This window comes from Mus caroli, chromosome 7, assembly GCF_900094665.2.
Source record: "Mus caroli chromosome 7, CAROLI_EIJ_v1.1, whole genome shotgun sequence".
NCBI lineage: Eukaryota > Metazoa > Chordata > Mammalia > Rodentia > Muridae > Mus > Mus caroli.
Genome location: NC_034576.1, coordinates 101,901,981 through 101,916,606, shown reverse-complemented (window position 1 = coordinate 101,916,606; position 14,626 = coordinate 101,901,981). Strand labels below are relative to the sequence as shown.

Genomic DNA, 14,626 nt, shown 5'->3' with positions numbered 1-14,626 from the left:
ATTATAGCCGGTGTGGATCATCCGTGGGCTTGATTATAGCCGGTGTGGATCCGTGGGCTTGATTATAGCCGGTGTGGATCCGTGGGCTTGATTATGACACAGAAAGGGAAAACATCAGCGAACGGAAGAGATGTTGCACCAGTGAGGGTGAGGTAGTGTTCCATGGGAACGATGCTCCAGCAAATGGGGAGAGGCCCAAGGATGGATAGAAAGTGGCCAGGAAAGAGGAGTGCCTCTTTGTCCTCTGGGATTCCCTACGGTAATCAGAAGGCAACCCATTCAACCCATGGCTCCATTCTTCAAGCACCTGCTGAATGCATATGGCCTTCCTGGGGATGGGAGCGCTGAAGGCTGAGACATCTGGTGTAGTGGGGGATGGGAGGGATGACTTTAGACTGGGCCCCAAGCCAGTGTGGTATCTGAAGCACAGAAGTTGGTCTCCACTCAGTGGTGTGTGCCCGACAGGGGGCGCTGCAGGCACCAGGGGGGAAGGTCGCTGCAGATGCGGGGTGGGGGGCACAGTCATGGAAGAGCTAAGCTGGGGTTTTACCTGCCTTACTTGCAGCTCTAACTTTCCTGCTTCTCTCCCAGCCCAGCTCTGCATGGTCATCTTCGTAGGCCTCCTATTCACGAGGTTCTGGCTCTTCTCTGTCCTGTATGCCACCTGGTGGTACCTGGACTGGGACAAGCCGCGGCAGGGAGGCCGGCCCATCCAATTCTTCAGACGCTTGGCCATATGGAAGTACATGAAGGATTATTTCCCTGTCTCTGTGAGTACTGGGCTTTGGGGGGGTCAAAGGGTCCTTGGGCCACTCATTTCTGTGGGGCCAGGAGGTCTGAGAAGCAGAAGGCTGGCTGGGAGGCAGGGGCCTGGACGAGGCTTATGGAAGAGCATTGCTTCTCTCTGGTTGTGGGACCAATATGGTCACTGAAGAATAAATGTGGTTTGAAGGGGATATGTGTGTCTTATAGGAGCAAAGCTAGCAGCAGCCCTGGTTTTGAGCCAGGTGACAAACAGTAGGTCTTAAGGTATCATCAACCCCACATTACAAATAAACAGATAGGGTGTGACCTGACTCCCACAGCAAACTCTCTTACAGGCTTAATGTTTCTGCACTGGTATAGGACTGCCTCAGAGTCCATCCTGCCTTACCACAGGCAGGCTGAACGTCCTTAGGCAAGGCTTGGCCCGTGCTGGCCTCAGTGTCCCTAAAAGCCAACAAGCAGCTAGACATCTCCTACCATGAGTGTCCTCAAATCTGGCATCTTTGGTTCATGCCACCTTCAGGTCACTGTGAACATGTGGCCTTGGACTTGAAGGTTGGTCCTGAGTGGATCAGAGTTGGACTCCTTCGATGGGATATGGGTAGACTGAACCCAGAGACCACAGGCAGTGCTGGCTTACTGATGGGATGAGATGGAGTGGGGATGCAGGCCCGGTGAGGTCAGTTAAAGCATGGCTTGTCATGATCCTCATCCAGATGTGCCACGTATTGGTGGTGCGACCTAAGCCGGGTTGCCCAGTCTCTCTGTAAATCTGTCCTGTCACACTTAAGACAGAGATAGCCGAGCATGGTGGAACACACCTTTAATTTCCAGCATTGGAAGGCAGAGGCAGGAAGAGCCTTATGAGTTTGAGGCCAACCTGATCTATATTGTAAGTTCCAGGATAGCCAGGGCTATGAAGAGAGACCCTGTCTCAAAAACAAACAAACAGACAAACAAACAAACAAACAGGGGCTGGAGAGATGGCTCGGTGGTTAAGAGCACTGGCTGCTCTTCCCGAGAACCTAGGTGTAGTTCTTACAACCCACATGGCAGCTTACAATTGTCTAAACTCCTATTTGAGGGAATCTGACACCCTCACACAGACAGACATACACGCAGGCAAAGCACCAATGCATATAAAACAAAAATAAATAAATCATTAAAAAATGAAAAAGAATCCGTGCAGTGGTGGCGTGTGCCTTTAATCCCAGCTCTCAGGAGGCAGGGGCAGGGGCGGGGCAGGGGCAGGGGCAGGGGCAGGGGTATATTGATCTTTGAATTCTGAGTTTGAGGTCTACAGACTGAATTCCAGGACAGCTAAGGGTACACAGAGAAACCATGTTTTCAAATAACAAACAAACAAACAAACAAGGTAGAGATGATGCCATGTTCCTTCCTGGACAGTGTGTATTCAAACAGTCTGTGAAGACAAAGCCCTTGGAGAATAGCTGGTCTCACATCATATCATTGAGTCAGTAGGACACTACCTGGAACTGACCAGTCTTCCCAGCCTGACTTCTTTTTTTTTTAATTTTTTTAAAAGATTTATTTCTTTATTATATGTAAGTATACTACAGCTGTCTTCAGAAACCCCAGAAGAGGGTGTCAGATCTCATTAGGGATGGTTGTGAACCACCATGTGGTTGCTGGGATTTGAACTCAGGACCTTTGGAAGAGCAGTCAGTGCTCTTAACCGCTGAGCCATCTCTCCAGCCCCCAGCCTGACTTCTTCCTCTCCATGCAGAGTCCAGGACTCAAGTTCCCTGCTAGCCAAAGGGGAGCGGTGGGACCAACAGGCTCACAAAGGTTAAGCAACTTGCTTGTATCATGGGGACTCCAGTCAAGGATCATACCCTGTGCCCTTTTGAGAGTCCTGGGGCCCCTTAAGGCTTGACAAAGGTTGAGTGACAGTGGTCATGCAGGAGCCCATAGCTTTCCAGTAAGCAGGGCCTTCAAGGAAAGGGGCTGGCAGGGAACAGGGAGGGGCTAGCAGAGACTATCCATCGAGGGCATTGAACATTTTAGTGTCCAGTGTGAGGGCGCCTAGACTAACATGACAGTCACTTCCACTCCTCAGATTTGTTCATTCTTTAGGGGCCCCTCCCAGGATCTCAGCATGCACAGCACAGCACAGCACAGCACAGCACAGCACAGCACAGCACAGCACAGCACAGCACAGCACAGCTTGTTGGAAATCAAGAGCAACCATGGCATGTCTTAGGCAGAGTGCTAAGTCCTCACTCCAGGACCTCTGAACTCTGTGACTCTGAACCCTCTCCCTGCCTCGCCTCTCTCTAGGCTCTGTGCTGGGAGGTCAGGGTTCTCCGGGACGGTGTGCACCCTGTGCTCTGGGGAGGTGTAAGAGGCATCAAAGGAGGCCTGCTTAGTTCTGGGCTCCGCTGAGTTTTGCAGATTCTGGCTCTGGCTTCACTTTCCTTTTGGGAGCTATAGTCCTGAGCGCACCAGGAAAAAAAAAAAAAAAAAAAAAGCCTTTCTGTAAAGGGGACGAAGCACAGGCAGAGGCCAGTTGCTCATCCAGAGGCCTCCTGAGCTGGATCTGGCTGTGCAGTGCCACCAAAGCAAAAGCTAGCTCGAGTAGTGGCTGAAGAGGCTCAGGTCAGTGGAGGTTCCCAGAGGCCTCTGCTCAGAAGAGACATTTTCCAGACCTGGGTAGCCCAGGGCTCTAAAGGGCATCTATCTGCCTCTGCCCACTTGGTTTTCCAGCAGCAGGGCTGACAGAAGGGATAACAAGGATGTTCACCATCTTCCTGATCCTTCCTCGGCCAGGGGACTCTGTCTGATTTGCAAAAATTCTAGTGTTGTGGGGGTTTTTTTGTTTTTTGTTTTTTGTTTTTTCCCTACACCAGGCTTTGTGCCTAAGCTCCAGCCAGGGGCAGGCAATACCGGTGAATGGCCAGCAGAGGGAGAGATGCTGGTCTCCTGGGATGTGCCTGGCCTAGGATTGGAGTGACCAGGAGTACGCTGTAGCTTGCAGACTTTATTTTCTACCAACTCCTGGGATACTATCCCTCCCTTCTAGATACTTTTCTTTCTAGCTCTGCTGCACACACACACACACACACACACACACACACACACACACACCAAGCCTCTGCACTCCCCTTCCAGTGCAGTGAGTGGTCTTTTGATGACTTTCACGTCTTGATTATTTGTTACTATGATTTTACAAAACAGCTTCCAGGGGTGGAACTATCAAACAAAATCAGAACAAACAAAATCAGAACATTGCGCCTTTACTGACTCCCTAAGAGCTAACGGTGGGGCGTCAGGCAGTTCACGGAGAGGGGCTGTCCTCACCACATGGGAAAGGTGGGCCCAGGAGCTCGGTGTCCCCGTGAAGATTTCATCACCCAGAATAAACACTGTCTACACAGGCCAAGACCTTGGGAGGGACCAAGTTCTGTGGCCAGGACCCTGACCTGGGGTCAGGAAGTGCTGGGCACATCACACAGATCATTGTCCGAGTCAGCTCGGAGGGGTGCTGACCACCTCTCACCCCACTCCTGTCCCTGCCAACAAGAAGCTTCCAGCAGGCTTTCTCAATCCCTGCTGACAGCCGTGATAGATAAGCCCTTGTTTCCTACTGTTCTCACCCATGGCAACTACCTACCAGGTACCAGCACCATCGTCTTCAGCCGTGACAACTGAAAATGTCCATAGACAGACAGGGGTGGGAGATGGCAAACTTGCTCCCCTTAGTGAGGACCATTGCTCCAGAACCTGTGTTCTGGGTCCTAAACTCCCCCCTCTGACTCATCCCTCCTTCTCTTTACCCTAAGTCCAACCAAGAGCCTTTCTTTCTCTGTGTTCCGCTTGTTCCTCGTGCTCTCTTCCTTGGAATAAAACCCATCTTTGCAACAGCCTGCAAGCTCCTGCAGCCTGAGCCCTTACCCACCCCTCTTTTCACTCTTGCCATCCCAGTTCCCCAGGTCACCAGTGCAGGGGGCCTGGACTGGAGCACACCCCTACTTCATTAACATCCACTGCCTTTCACGCAGCATTTGGGAGGGCTTTGCAATTGGAGCCTGGATGCCCCGGGCTCAGCCCGCCTTTGATCCCTCAGTAGCTGTGTGAGTCAAAGAAAGGCCGCAAGTCTCAGTTTCCTCCTCTGTGCACTGGGGCACGGATACCAACATTGCTCTCAGGGGTGACAATGGAGGACAAAGTGGGTTGGTGTGTGCCATACCTGGCACAAAGTCAGTGCCGCAGCTGTTCATCCACTCTGACACTCTTTCCGGCTCCCAAGGCCTCGTACAGACCTAATGTCTTCAAGTCTGTAATAGTCTCAATGGTATAAAACTTAAGGTATTTTATGGGTCATAAGAAATACACCTTCCGTGAGATTTGTGGAGTGTATATTGATTTCAAGATGGTGATGGGAGTATAGCTTAGAAATGAGGAACATGCCCATAAATGGCCTTGAGCTCCAGGCAGACGACCTCACTGCGTGGCAGGAAGGTGGAGCAGAGAATTTAACTGAGACTCTGTGGAGGCCAAACCCACACCCGGGACATTGCAAGGGCAGATAAGATAGCTTTTTCTTCAACCATTCATCTGGCTGGATGGAGGATACAGGGAAGTTGCTTCAAGCCCTGCATACACACACGTACCCACCCAACCAGCCACACATGCTTGCGCACACATACATGCACACCTGCACTCATTCATTCACACACACAAGGAATAGACACTCACACCCAAGGCCAGCACCAGATCTACTGAGCCAAACCCTGTTTTCCTGCCAAGTAATCTAGGTGCACAAGTAGGTAGGTCATGAACCACTTTCCCTGTATGAAAATCTCGGTCCACCTGTCCTGGAGTGCGTGAGGAGGCTGCTGATGCACAGCCTGAGGGAGGTAACCTGGACTAAAGTTCCAAAGCTATTCCTGAGTGCCAGAGTTCCAAAGCCAGTCCTGCGTGCTCTGTGTCCCGAAGCAAAGGCTTTCTGGCTCCCTCCTACGCTCTCAGCAAGAGATGGCAGGTCTTAGATCCAAGTCACCTCTGTGCTTCTAGGCAATTCTCTTATCGCCTCTGTACTCCAATAGCTCACTTGTGCAATAGGCTACCACACTGTAGCCAGCCTCTAGGGCCCAGGTAAGTGTTGTAAGCTAGCTAGCTGTACAGGTGCTTTGTGTGTCTAAAAGAGCTAAGAGGTCAGTGAACCCTGGAGCCTGTGAGGCACAGAAGGGTTTGAGAAGGCACGGGGCACATACGGAGAGCCTGGACTAAGCTAGTGTGATAGAGCACTGTATGATGTTGGGGTCTTCTGTGCAGGCTTGGAGGCGGGTCTTACGATTAAAAGTAATATTTTGGGATTTTCCTTCAGAACTGAAAGAATGTTCATACATATTCAGGGCCATGATGTTCATAACAGCCAAAGAGTTAGAAAGTACTCAAGTGCTTGTCAGCTGATAAACAAAGTAGCAGTCTGTCCATACAATGGAATATTATTTGCTCATAAAAATGGAGTGAAGTACAATCCGTAACAGGGCATGAAATTAACTTAGAGACCTTGAACATATGCCAGCAAGTCCAAGAATCCAGTTATAAAGGTCATATGTGTGTGGTTTCCTGTATACATTGTCCAGGACAGGCAAACCCGGAAAGATGGAGAACAGATTGGCGGTTATCAGGGCAGCCGAGAAAGAAATGAGTCACGATGAAGTGGGCTCCCTTCTGGAGCTGGGAGTGTGCTTTGGAGTCAGTGGTGAGACTCCACAGCTGTTTCCAAGTGCACTTGACTCAACCATAGACTTTCAAAGACTGGGTACTATGGAGTACAGGTGATACGGATAGATGAGGCGCTCTAAAGTCTATCAACCTGGCTGACCCTCCTCTCAATCCCACTGCCCAGTGCCAGGCCCAGCCCAGATTTCTCCAGACACCCACATTTGGCTTGGCCCTTCCCTGCTTTAGCAGAACTGAGGGGGCTGCAGAGAGACCGGTGGACTTCACCAACGCTCCTCTTCTTCCTCCTGGCAACCTGTAACAAGTCTATCAGGCAAGCATTACCACTGCCCTGTTAACAGCTGAGGCATGGAGGAGCAGGGTCCGGTGGAATCCTGAGGTGAGCTTCTAGACTCCTAGCTTAGGATACTCTCTCTCACGAGATCGGTGGAATCCAGGTGATGTGTCAGGACAGGATAAGGGTCGGAGATGCCGTCATCCTGAGGAAGCCACATCAGCCTCTTCTGCTGGCTTCCTTCCTTCTTTCCCTCAGTCTGCTGAGACATCTCCTCTGTCCTGTAGTGTTGTGGAGACAGGATGCATAGGAGACATAGCCTCCAGTCTTCCCAGGGAACAGTGGCTGGGTAGCACAGAAGATACCAGTAGGAACCACCTATGGGAAAGCTCAAACCAGCACTCAGTGGGACCACGGTCATCCTCCAGGGCACACACTTGCATGTGTGCACGTCAATATGTATGCAAATGTCAGTTCACAGGGACCCCATGCTCCCCAGGATATTTCTCTCTATGCAAATGCTTTACTGCCATGGGTACAATTATTCATTTGTGCATGTGTTTATTTAAAGTAGTAATGTGTTCTTGTTCAAAATCCAGGGCAGAAAAGCAGGTATAAAAAGACTCCGTTCTAGGGCTGAGGAAGTAAAGCACTTGCCTCACTTGAAAGCCTGAAAACTTGAATTTGATGCCCAGTACAAATGTAAAAATGCCAGGTGTACTGGTCACCTGTAATCCTCTCACTGAGGCGGCGGAGACAGGGAGGATCCACAGGGTTCACTGGCTAGATAGTCTAGCCTAAGTCCTGAGTGCTGGCCAAATGAGAGACAATGTCTCACAGGAAGTTGGTGACATTTCTGAAGATGACACCTGAGATTGTCCTCTAGCACACACACACACACACAGCAGCCACCACTCCCCCGTTCTAGGACATACTCATCACCCCAGGTCCCATCCTTGGGAGCATCTCTGAGCATCAGTGTTTGGTGCAGCCATGCTCGGTGGCCATGCCCTGCACTCGCTGTCCTGCTCCTGGCTGCTCACTTGACATGTGATCTCAGCTTGTTTCATAATCCTCTCTGGCTGTAGTGTCCCTTGTGTGCCTCATTCCCGGTTTGTCCCGACAAGCCCTGTTGGTGGACATCTGTTTGGGGGACAAGTTTCTGATATTAACAAAAACCAATTCTTCCACGAATGACATTGCTCAGATGGTGTTTGCCCAAAGTGCAAGCAATTCCGTAGGCTAAACCCCTCAGCCGTGAGCTACTGGGATGCAAGATCCATTCTCTTTTGTTTTGCTTTCATAAATTTCCATTTGTTTTCATAGAGGGGCAGAATTTACATAGCAAGTGTTCCCATGTAAGGAATAAGGAATGACCACCTTATCCTGGGATACTGCGCCTCTCCCAGTGACAAAAACCAGAGCTCTGACTCCACTGGGGTTTCCAACATCTCCTAGGTCCCCTCTGCACTAGGGGAGGGGCTGGACTTCATATGGGAAGGCAACAGCCCCTCTGCCTGTGGCTCCTGCAATCCTTCTTGCAGGGACCTGTGGTACTCTGGAGGGGTTTGGGGGACCCTGTGTGGTAAGGGTTTTCATAGGTCAAGTCAAGATCAAGGACAGGAGAATTGGGAGCTCAATGCCTGGATGGGCAGACAGGCTCAGGACCCCGTGTTTACTCCCAGATTGCTGAGGCCAGCTGTGACCCCAGAGGCAGCAAGAAGAATCCTCAGGGAGTCTGCTACTGTGTGAGTTTCAGCTTGCTGACAGGATGGCTGTTCACTTGGCAAAGCTTAGTCTGTGGAAAGTACTGCCTCTCTCCCAGGGGGTGCAAAGTCCATGCTGCCGGTCCTAACAGGAGGCCTCTTGCCCAGGGATCAGCCAGGGGGCTGTGACCTGCTCACTACTCCCATGACTGTGGCTCCCAGAGCAAGGGGCAAACAGGTTCCTGGCAGAGTGAGAAAGGACTGCTCCCACCTGTAACATGGCCTCCAGCAGTGATCTTTGAATGTAGATAGCACCCAGGCAGAGCAGTGTGTGTGTGTGTGTGTGTGTGTGTGTGTGTGTGTCTGTTTGTCTTTCTGTCTCTCTCCGTGTGTCTATCTGTCTCTGTATATGTGTCTGTCTGTCTGTCTGTGCCTGTGTCTCTATGTGTCTGTGCATGCCATGGCCCACCTGTGGAGATCAGAGAACAACTTAAGGAGTCAGTCCTTGCCTTTCTCCTATTTTGTGACAGTCTCTGTTGTTTCCTCCCTGTACTTTCTTTTGCCTTTTGAGTGAGGTTAAGATGGGGTGATGCCTGCATCGTGGCGCCCCTATGTGGCCCTCATATCACTTCTGTCTTAGCTACTTTTCTATCTCTATGAAGAGACACCATAGCCAAGGCAACCTATAAAAGAAAATATTTAACCAGGGGCTTGCTCAGCTTCGGAGAGTGAGTCCATGGTCATTACGACAGTAAGCACAGTGGCAAGCTGGCAGGCATGGCGCTCAAGCAATCGCTGAGAGCTTATCCACAAATTGGAGGCAGGGAGAAAGCCAGACTGGGTCTGATGTGGGTTTTTTAAATCTCAAAGCCCACTTCCAGTGACACACCTCCTCCAACAAGGCCATGCCTCTTAATCCTTCCCAAAACAGTTCCTCCAACTATGGACCAAACATTCAAATATATAAGCCTATAGGAGCTATTCCCATTCAAGCTATCACAGCTCTTACCCAGTAACCAAGAATTCCAGTCTCTTTCTGCCTAAGCCTCTCAGCAGAAGGGACAGGGTCTTCCCGGGACAGGGCCAAGTGTTCCAACTTCATACACAGGCATCAGGTGAACAATTTGCCCAGAGCCAGCACCCAGTCTGTGGGCACCCATGTGTTACCCACTGTCCCACACAGCACCCATCTCTGTGGAAGCATCCAGTATACTCAGGATTATGAACATCCTGAGACTCAGAGGCCCAGACTGACACAAGCCAGTAGCACAGCCAGGACCTGCTGTTCATCACCAGTTTACTGTCTCTTGCAGTTGGTCAAGACAGCTGAGCTGGACCCTTCCCGGAACTACATCGCAGGCTTCCACCCCCATGGAGTCCTGGCGGCTGGAGCCTTTCTTAACCTGTGCACTGAAAGCACGGGCTTTACCTCGCTCTTCCCAGGCATCCGCTCCTATCTGATGATGCTGACTGTGTGGTTCCGGGCCCCCTTCTTCCGAGATTACATCATGTCTGGGGGTGAGTCTCTTTACCCAGCCCCAGGTAGTCAGGAGGAAGCTGGGTGGATAGGGGGATCTGACAGAGGACTGTCAACTGCTCTGTGTTTCTTTCAAGTACTTGTTCAGTAACAGCAGAGGCTAGACCCAAAGAACATCCTGCATTTCTGTTCTGGGAAAGCTCATGAGGGGTTGGGAGAAATTAGAGAATGCAGAGACGCCAGGTGGTGCAGGTGTTGTTTGGGAAATCATGGCTTCTGTGGGCATTGTGATGGTCTTTCTTGGGCTGTACCCATCTTCGCAGTCCTGTCCCCTTCACCTAGTATCTGGCCCACCTTGCTCTCTCTCCAGGGCTGGTCTCATCAGAAAAGGTGAGTGCTGATCACATTCTGAGCAGGAAGGGCGGCGGGAACTTGCTTGCCATCATTGTTGGGGGCGCGCAGGAGGCACTGGACGCCAGGCCTGGAGCCTACAGGCTGCTGCTGAAGAATCGCAAGGGCTTCATCAAACTCGCCCTGATGCATGGGTATGGAACTCTGGGGACAACACTGTAGGCTCATTGTAGGTTTGTGTTGTGTTGGGGAGACAGCAAAGATGACTGTAGCTTCTATTTTGGTGAGGAGCTACTCAGACCATACAATGAAAGTCATGATAAGGTGGTATCTCACAGGCAAGTTTCTAGATACATTTCCCTAAAGGAGCCTGGGGGAATTGGTAGAGCTAGGTGAGAAGGGCTGTGTTCCCTACTGCTGGTGTGAACTCTCAGACCTTTGGGCACCTGGAAGAAGGAGGTTGGAATCTGCAGAGCTGCTCTCCCAACATGGGGAGAGGCATCAGAGGAAGTTGAGCCAGTTGGCACAAGAAGGAATAAGAAGTAAAAATGTTCTAGAACATTCTGATCTACCTGTCATGGTTGCCACACAAGAGACTGGGAGCCTGAAAAGGCCCTTGGGAGGTCAGAGAGGGGTCAGGGAAGGTCTGCTCCAGCTTCTAGCTACTGAGTCTCTGCTTTTCATCCGTGCCTTTCCGGGTTCTTCCATACGTCCTCTCCTGTGTCCCTCTAGGGCAGCTCTTGTGCCAATCTTCTCCTTTGGAGAAAACAACCTGTTCAACCAGGTTGAGAACACCCCTGGTACCTGGCTGCGCTGGATCCAGAACCGGCTACAGAAGATCATGGGCATCTCCCTACCTCTCTTCCATGGCAGAGGTGTCTTCCAGTACAGCTTTGGCCTCATGCCCTTCCGCCAGCCCATCACCACCATAGGTGAGCTGAGATCTAGACTGGGCAGCACAGGATCAGGAATAGGGCCTGAGCTAGATGCTACAAGGGAACTAGATGATGGGCAAGAGATGTTCCCATCCTCAAGGAACTCACAATCTAAATAGGGATGCACACCCCCCCCCCCCAGACAGATAACCCTACCAGAAGGCAGTCTGGGATAAGAGCTGAACAGACACAAAGGTACTGCTGGCTCAGTACTTATTCTCAAAGAGAGGTTCTAATGTCTGAGTACTTATTCTTAAAGAGAGACACTGATGGCTGAGAACTCATTCTCTACAAGAGAGGACAGGGGATCTGTCAATGTGTCAGCTATTACCACATGGGAGCTTGGTTTGTCCTAACAACCTTTAAGGGACTATTATCCCCATTTCATTGGTGTAATGTGAGGCTCGAAGAAGTAAAATAACTTCCAGAAGCTCACATTGCCTTTGACGAACAGAACTAAGGTTGTATCTGGAATCTATCTGACCTTTCGTTAGGTCAGAGAAGGATGGTTTAATTGTGATCTGGGGCTGAGGAGATAGCTCAACCAATAAAGTGTTTGCAGAGCAAGCATGAATTTGACCCCCACCCCCACCTCCAGTGCCCAATGAGAGCTGGGAACAAGGCATGGTGGTGAGCACCTGTAATCCTAGACTGGAGGGACAGAAATAAAATCTCTAGGGCTTGGTGACTGGCAGTCTACCAGTGGGCAAGCTCCAAGTTTAGTGAGAGACCTTGTCTCAAAAATTAGGGTGAAGCGTGATTGAGGAAAATATTCACCATTGACCTCTGGGCTTCGTGTATGCTCACACATGCACATGAACACATAGACACAGGAACCAGAAGGGTGTATGCTCACACATGCACATGAACACATAGACACAGGAACCAGAAGGGTGTACATCGTGGTGCGCACTAGGCTCCGCACCACGATGTACAACGTCCACACACAGGAACCAGAAGGGTGTATGCTCACACATGCACATGAACACATAGACACAGGAACCAGAAGGAAAGTTTTTAAATGTGTGTGCCAACTAATAATCAATAGACTTTGTATTAGACTCTGGGGGCTCTTCCTGTAAGAAATTAACGGCTTTGGTATATAGACTTAACATAGTTTTTCAGCTACTTGTATGCCTCTTTTGTTTTCTTCTTGGATTCTCATTCTGACACTTGTGGAAGGGACTCCATTTCAACTCTACCCATCCACCCATCCACCCACTTGTTAGTTGAGCACGGATTTGGTCATCCTTACATTATGGGCCTCACTGGTTGTATGGCAATGTCCTCACATATTTAGGTGCTGCTGCTGCCTCCAGAGATAGTTCCAAGACGAGAGAACTGCTTTCCTGGCCAGGCAGATTTATAGGTTTTCTGAGCGTCTTCCGGATTCCTCCCTATGCCTAGGGAGTGTTGCACATCAGGGCACATGCCAGTGAAGGAAGAAGAGCTGCCTGGGCTGTGGCTCCTCCACTTCCATTCTAGAAGTGCAGGCACCTCCAATTCTGACACTTTGAACTCTCAGAATCATGTACCCTGGAGGTGATGTGTAAACCCTGGAGGTGACATGTGCAGCCTAGAGGTGACATGAACACCCTGGAGGTGACGAGTGCAGCCTGCAGTCAGTCATTGTGTGCACCCTGGAGGTGATGTGTGAACCGAGGACTGCTTCTACCTGGTTACTTGGATCAGTTATTTAACTTTTCTGAGCCTCATTGCATCACCGATCAAGTAAGAATGGTGACAGATTTTGTGTGCCTAGGATGAAGGGAGAGAATGTATGTAGAGAGCAGGCATATTGCCCAGCATACTGAAAGCTGGCTGTTGCTATACGAAGAGTCTGGAAGTGAATGTCCTAAAACCTTGGAATTCAGTCCTGAGGGTTTGGGAGACAGCTCAGTTGATAATGTGCAAGCCAGGGAACCTAAGTTTGAAACCCCAGTACCAATGAAAAAAGCCGGGTATGGTGGCACATGCTTTTAATCCCAACACAGAAGGATCCCTGGGGCTTACTAGCTGGCCAACCTAGCTTAAATAATTAGTTCCAGACCAATGAAAGACTTGTGTGTCCATAAGTATGGTTGATCGCATCTGAAGAACAATACTAGAGATTAACTTCTAGCTTCCACATGCGTATACGTGCACATGAACTTACACTTATACACAAACATGGGGTGAGGGAAGGAGGAAGGAGGGAGGGAGGGAGGGAGGGGAGAGGAGGATCTGATCAGAGGAGGAGGGAATGGTAGTGGGACACTTTATGGGATGGCCTGCCCCAGGGCCCCTAGCACTGCAGTGCTGCTCATTCTGGGCCATTGTCCTCCTCTGTCCCTTGCAGTGGGGAAGCCCATCGAGGTGCAGATGACACCACAGCCCTCAAGGGAGGAGGTGGACCGGCTTCACCAGCGCTATATCAAGGAGCTCTGCAAGCTCTTTGAGGAACACAAACTCAAGTTCAACGTCCCTGAGGACCAGCATCTGGAGTTCTGCTAAGTGTCTCCCAGCCGGAAGACAGCTGCATCTGAGCGCCTGCAGGAGTGTGGGATTAGGGGGACTTCCACAGCCACCAGACACTCCTACAAACCCAGCCACAGCTGCCAAGATGGAAGAGGAGGCAGCTCCTAACCCTGGGATTTGAACCTGCAGCCAAAGCTCTGAGGTCTTCCTGTCCTTGGCCTGTCTGCACATCTGTAGAATGGGGAAAAAGCAGGCAGAGAGTAATTTCTGAGGTCTCTCCCTACAATTGTAATGTCATTCAAACATGACCAAAGGACAACCAGGGAGAAAGAGAACAAAACTGTTCTTCATGTACCCTTGAGGGGCAGTGCAAGAGACGCCAGCAGCCCAGGCCTCCCTGTGCTCCCTGGATGCTGCTTCTTCCCTCGGAGGCAGAGTCGGGGAGCCAAGTCTGCCCTGGCACCTACTCTATGTTTCTTCAGATTCTGGGTCCTCTGAGCTATGATACCAAAGGAGCCCAGAAGGCAGATAAGGAGGACAGGGGTCACTGACTATGACCGAGGATAAGTCTCCTTCCCATATCCTGAGTCTCAGTTTCCCTAGCCTTAATGACCTGGAAGCCACACTGCTCACCACAGAGGCTCCACCAGAGAGCCTCTTACTCATGCTTTCTAGTGAACTCCAGCCTCTGTCTTGGCACAGAAGGGCAGCGCTGTACATGTTACTTCAATAAATGAAAGGAGTCTGTCTGTCTTAACTCCCTTCTTTTCTCTCTCCAAACCAACAGGGCTGCCTGGAGCCTCAGGTTGAGCCCTTAGCTTTGTCACATGGGTCCAACTCACCTCCTCAGGATCTGGTCAGATTGGGTCTTAGAAGACCATGTCAACTTAGGCTGTGGGGGCGCACGCCTTTAATCCCAGCACTTGGGAAGCTGAGGTAGGGGGATCTC

The 14,626-nt window shown here is 50.6% G+C and overlaps 1 protein-coding gene across 1 annotated transcript in view; it reads left to right on the top strand.

Moving 5' to 3' along the window:
* The window catches only part of Mogat2 (monoacylglycerol O-acyltransferase 2), a 20,280-nt gene extending 5,853 nt beyond the window's left edge, over positions 1 to 14,427 (top strand). Inside the window, exons 2-6 of the mRNA XM_021168993.1 lie at positions 592 to 770; positions 9,771 to 9,975; positions 10,305 to 10,479; positions 11,018 to 11,217; positions 13,559 to 14,427. Coding sequence (XP_021024652.1) covers positions 592 to 770; positions 9,771 to 9,975; positions 10,305 to 10,479; positions 11,018 to 11,217; positions 13,559 to 13,713 — 914 coding nt within the window. The 3' untranslated portion in view covers positions 13,714 to 14,427. The remainder of the gene's footprint in view (positions 1 to 591; positions 771 to 9,770; positions 9,976 to 10,304; positions 10,480 to 11,017; positions 11,218 to 13,558) is intronic.
* The last annotated feature ends 199 nt before the right edge of the window (positions 14,428 to 14,626 follow it).